The 5,348-nt window shown below is 42.4% G+C and overlaps 1 protein-coding gene across 1 annotated transcript; it reads right to left on the bottom strand.

Annotated features, from left to right (window-relative positions):
* Nucleotides 1-647: 647 nt before the first annotated feature.
* N6AMT1 (N-6 adenine-specific DNA methyltransferase 1) lies at nucleotides 648-4,831 on the bottom strand. Its single transcript, XM_042458380.1, has 3 exons — nucleotides 4,595-4,831; nucleotides 2,473-2,559; nucleotides 648-756 (listed from the first exon to the last, which is right to left on the bottom strand). The coding sequence occupies exons 1-3, from the start codon at nucleotides 4,723-4,725 to the stop codon at nucleotides 648-650; spliced, it is 327 nt and encodes a 108-aa protein (XP_042314314.1). The 5' UTR covers nucleotides 4,726-4,831.
* Nucleotides 4,832-5,348: the final 517 nt, after the last annotated feature.

Genomic DNA, 5,348 nt, shown 5'->3' with positions numbered 1-5,348 from the left:
ACTAGGAGTCACAAAATTGCCAAATCCAAATACTAACACCACCAGTATAAGGCAAGCTGTGAGAGCTCAGTAAATACACTTGTGTTACAATAGCAGGAAACTGGCGCAACAGAGATGGGACTTACGCAGCCCCTCAGCTTCCAGCCAACCTCCCCACCAGCTATATTCTCAAGGACAGCTGTGATTTGCAGTCCAACAACCTGTTGAAGGCCATAGAAATCCCACCTCCATAGTACTAGGACCAATGGGTTCAAACTACAGGAGAAGAGATTCCACCTCAACATTAGGAAGAACTTCCTGACAGAGCTGTTCAACAGTGGAATACTCTGCCACAGAGAGTGGTGGAGTCTCCTCCTTTGCAGATTTTTAAACAGGCTGGATGGCCATCTGTCAGGGGTGCTTTGATTATGTTTTCCTACATGGCTGGGGGATTGGATTTGATGGCCCTTGAGGTCTCTTCTAACTATGATACCCCCTGCCCTATGTTATCTTTCAATATGATAGAAAATCTGCATGAATAGGTAAGTTTGCAGGAACCTAGTTTAAAGTATGACAATACTGTTGTGTCATGATTAAGCTAAGTGGTATAATGCAGTTATTTTAATACTCCTCAACTGTAAAAACTGCTGACCTATCAGAAGGATCATTTATAATTTGAGTCTCACCAGATCAGTAATTATGGGCTGAATATCAACATTATTACGCATAGCTGTCTCCACTGTGCACAGACCTGCCAAAGGATTGATATCAGTACACCTGTAAGAGTAAAATGAGTCACATTTCAGTTAATACTACTTATATTTGGTAAAGTGAAAAAAGGATTTGATTTAGACAAGGTTTATTTATTTGATTTGTATTCTGCCTTCCTCCACAAGAAGGACCCAAGGTGGTTCACAACATAATTAAAAACAGAGGCATTTTGAATTGTACCCAGAAACAGACAAGTGTTCAGTGAAGCAGTTGTAACAGGGGATATATATGCTTGTAAAAAAGGACTTCTCACAATAAGATGCATAACATCTGCAAATTGAAGTTCCTAGTAAGAAAGAGTTTTTCTCTTTAATTTGCAACTGTTGAGATATCATGCTGACTGTCTACAGAATTCAAATATTTTTAATTTGAATTTGGCAAGGTAAGTGCTTCCACTCATCTCCAGTTCTCTGGTATTAATAAACACATGAGGAATTTTTAATGAATCTTTATCTTAAAATAATTGTGCGATTTAGGATAGAAAACTAAACTTAAAAAATGATCAGAAGCATGACTTGGTTACTTTACAGATGAAACTCAATGGATTAGGATTTAAAATACAGTTAACATGAACTAGGAGTTGGCAGGGAATCTGAAATGACCCATTAGTTTGCAGAACTGGTATGTGTACAGCATTAACATTGTTTTGCTTCAAACTGCATTTTCTCTCACCTGAGCGGTTTTACTGAATAAAGTAAAACTGGCATCACTGATCTCTCTGTAAAATTTTAATTAAACCTCTCACATTCAGGTCCAAAGGTTTTTTTAAAGAAAGTAGAATAACAAGAACCTATGGCCCTTTCCAGATGGGCCTTTTAGTACGTACTGTGTACATACTAGGGTTGCCCGTGGGCGTCTCTTTCAGACACCCCCAACCCTAGTAGGTACACAGTATGTACAAAATGGTGCTGCCCATTCTACATGGGTGCCGCCATTAGGAAGTCACGGCCACGCCACCTCCAAACGGCGCCCTTTCCGTGGCGCCTGAAGCCCCAAGGACACCCCTTTCCAGGCCGCGAGAAGTGGCCTTTTGCCCCTTCCTGTGGCCTGGAAAAGTGGCGGATCGGGGCCTCAGGGCTGCCGCTGTGGCAGCTGAGGCCCCGATCCATCGGGGAAAGGGGTGGGTACAGGCTGCCCCAAAGGGGCAGTCTGTAACGCGCCTATGTATGTAAAAATGCTACCAAAGTGATGTGGATGATACAATTAACTGCAGTGGGGGTTGTGTGGCCTTCCAAATTCTATTATATTGCAACTCGAGCATGCCTCCCCATTTACTTTGATGGTTAGGGGTGCTTGGAGTTGGAGTCCAACAATATCTGCAGCACTGCACAATTCCCTTCCCTACTTTAAGCACACATAACCTTTCAATTTGTTGCTGTTGTTGTTAACTGTCCTCAAATCAATCTCGACCCATAGTGACCCTGTGGATGAGACATCTTCAAGATCCCTTGTCCTTCACTGCTCTACCCAGCTCCTGCAAACTCATACTTGTGATCTCTTTAATAGAGTCCATCCACCTAGCATGCACCCTTCCTCCCTTTCTACTTCCCTCCACCTTTCCCAGCATTATTGTTTTTTCCAATGAGTCATGCCATCTCGTGATGTGTCCAAAGTACAACAGCCTAGGCTTTGTCATCTTGGCTTCCAGGGAGATATCTGGCCCAATCAGGTCCAGGACCCATTTGTTCACTGGATTATTATTTTTTACTAGATTATACTTACAGATACAATGCTTTAGGTCCAACAATTGAAGCCAGAAAAGTTGACACTACCCCAGATCCACATCCTACTTCAAGGCAGATATCAATGCTAAATTTGGCATAAAAATAAGTGTGTAAGTTGATTAGAATGAGGGTTATGATGTTACATACAGATCAAATAAGTATTCAAAGGGCTCTTGAGCACCTTTGATGAATCTGAGGAAGTAGACTGAGGTCCAAATTACACTGCAGAAATAATCCAGTTCAAGACGGCTTTAACTGCCCTGGCTCAGTGCTAGAGAATCCTGGGAATTGTAGTTTATTGTGGTACCAGAGCCCTCTGACAGAAAAAGCTAAATCTCTCCCAGAACAGAATTTGCTAACACTGAACCAGGGCAGTTAAAGCGGTCTCAAACGGGATTATTTCTGCGGTGTGTTTTGGACCTGAGTCTACAAAAGCTCATGCTAAAACTTCTTTCACGCAATAAGTCTCAAATGTTCTGCAAGATCCCTTTCCATACTGATATTCCAGACTTACACAGCCATGTCTCTGAATTCTATCGCCATCATGGAAAAATCAGATAAGGTTCACCTTGACGGCCAGAAGTCAGAAATGACTTTAAGGCACATAACACGAACAAACACTCCAGCCCTCCCCCCCTCCAAATGCAGCTTCATATTAAAATCTGTGCAGAAAAAAAAGATAGATTTGAATATACCATATATATTGCACTTCAAAAGAATCATTGCAACCATTAGGAACCTTACATTTCAGATTATGGAACTTCACAACCTCCCTTTTAAAAGTGGTAAAATTCATTGTTTAAAGTAATTATTTTTCACACTGGTGAATCTCGTCTCGAAATCCCCTGCTGAAGTTTAACAATGAAGCAGAGCTTTAAAAATAACTACTTTCTGGATTCTAAAAGTTTAAATAAATAAACAAGTAATGTACTCAAAGCTCTAACAGAGATCGTCAATAAATACAAGCCACGTCCTTTACAGGCCTATAATCTATAAATATTAATATTCAAGTTTTGCCTCAAATTTTGGCTGCATCCACACTGGAGAAATAACCTGGTTTGGCACCGCTCTAAGTGTCTTGGCTCAAGGCTATGGAATTCTGGGAGTTGGGATTTTGTTGTGGGGAGGCAGCCTTTGTTTTGTTTTGTTGTTAGCTCCTTTCAAGTCGATCTTGACTCACAGCTACCCTCTGGATGATGAGATGACTTGCAAATTTATGGCTCAATATAAATAAATAAATTTATTTTAAATTAACTGTGTGATCTAGTGATCTGTGTGATTGTTATCAGTATAAGTACTACTAATAATCATATTTACATTTGACTATATGCATTGGTTGTTTTTGCAGTGTGTATTTCAACCGCATAACTTGCTTAATTTTGTGTAGTTTATGTTTTATGACTTTTAGATTGTACACTATTGGAAGGTTATAAGTGGTTTTGATGACGCCTGTCAAGTGCCATGCAAATATATGGCGGTAATATATGGCGCTATATAAATAAACATTAATAATAACATTAATAATGTTAATGTTTCCAAGACCCCATATATATATATATATATATGTATATGAATATGTATATAGTGTCACCCTGATTGAGATTGATATATATTGAATGTGTATATATATATATATATTATATATCTCAAGGTCCCTGATTGAGAGAATATATCAATATCTATTCTCTCAATCAGGACACGTGTTAATATATATAACATACCTATCCACATCCTCTCTATCTAATATAACTCAATCATATATATATCACGATTTCTCTCTCTCAACAGGGAGACTGAGATATATAGAAAAGTAATATCATCCTATCTATCTACTATCTACTCATATTATTGATATCATCATCAATATATATTGAGTACTATATATATATCTCAGTCTCCCTGATTGAGACTATAGTTTATTGGCACCCAGAGCTACGACGGCTAAATGTCCCACAAAAACTACACACCCAGAATTCCCTCGCCAGTTGATTTATTCCGCAGTGGCGTTTTAGAACTTGGTTTATAACACGTGACCACCACCCTCGAACCAATCAGCGTCCCCGCATCCCCATGCCTCTTCCTATTGGCTCTCCCAAGCCACGCCCACCTGGGCCTCTCACCTGGCGCGCCTCAGCTCCTCCGCGTCGGCCTCCAGAGCGTCCAGGAGGAGGAAGGTGTCCTCGGCGGGCTCATAGACCTCGCGGAAGGGCCCCTCTGGCCCTACGTGGCGGTGGCAAGGAGTGGGGATCATCCTGGCCGCGGCTCCCGCGACAACAGCTGCGCCTCCTTTTTCTAGCTCTATGGTGGAGTCAGCGTCAGCGGGGCACGAGGGGGAAAAGGGGAGCCGTAGTGCGCCTGCGCACGTCCAACGACTGGGAGGGCGGGGCGAGGCTGATATTTAAGCCCCGCCCTCCGCTTTCCCTCAGTCGAAGAGTTTCAGAAGTCCCGGTTTTAAACCGGAAGTGACGCGCTTCCTCGTAGAGCTAGACGTTTAGAGTGCCGCGTTTTAAAAAGAGCGGCCTTGGTTCACTGGATTCTCCATAAAGACAGCCCCCTCAATAAAGATGCCTTCGAGTAGTTTCCGACTGATGATGACCCTGAGGGGCACCTCTCATGGGGCTTTCTTGGCAAGTTTCCTCAGAGGGGGTTTGACGTTGAGGCTGAGAGAGTGTGACTCGCCCAGTGGGTTCTCATGGGAGATTCGGGATTCGAACCCTGGTCTCCCAGAGCCCTAGTCCAGCGCCCAAACCACTAGACCACGCTGTCCTTTGTTCTCCCTGAAAATGGCAGATCAATGCCTCTCCCTAAAGCTACAGAGGTTTGGAGGGAGGCAAAAAAAATTAGGGAGAAGCAACAGGGCCCTGGCACGGAGCC

Source organism: Sceloporus undulatus, chromosome 3 (genome assembly GCF_019175285.1).
Source record: "Sceloporus undulatus isolate JIND9_A2432 ecotype Alabama chromosome 3, SceUnd_v1.1, whole genome shotgun sequence".
In the NCBI taxonomy this organism is placed as follows: Eukaryota; Metazoa; Chordata; class Lepidosauria; order Squamata; family Phrynosomatidae; genus Sceloporus; species Sceloporus undulatus.
Note: the sequence above shows the minus strand (reverse complement) of the source record. Positions and strands in the feature narration are given on the sequence as shown.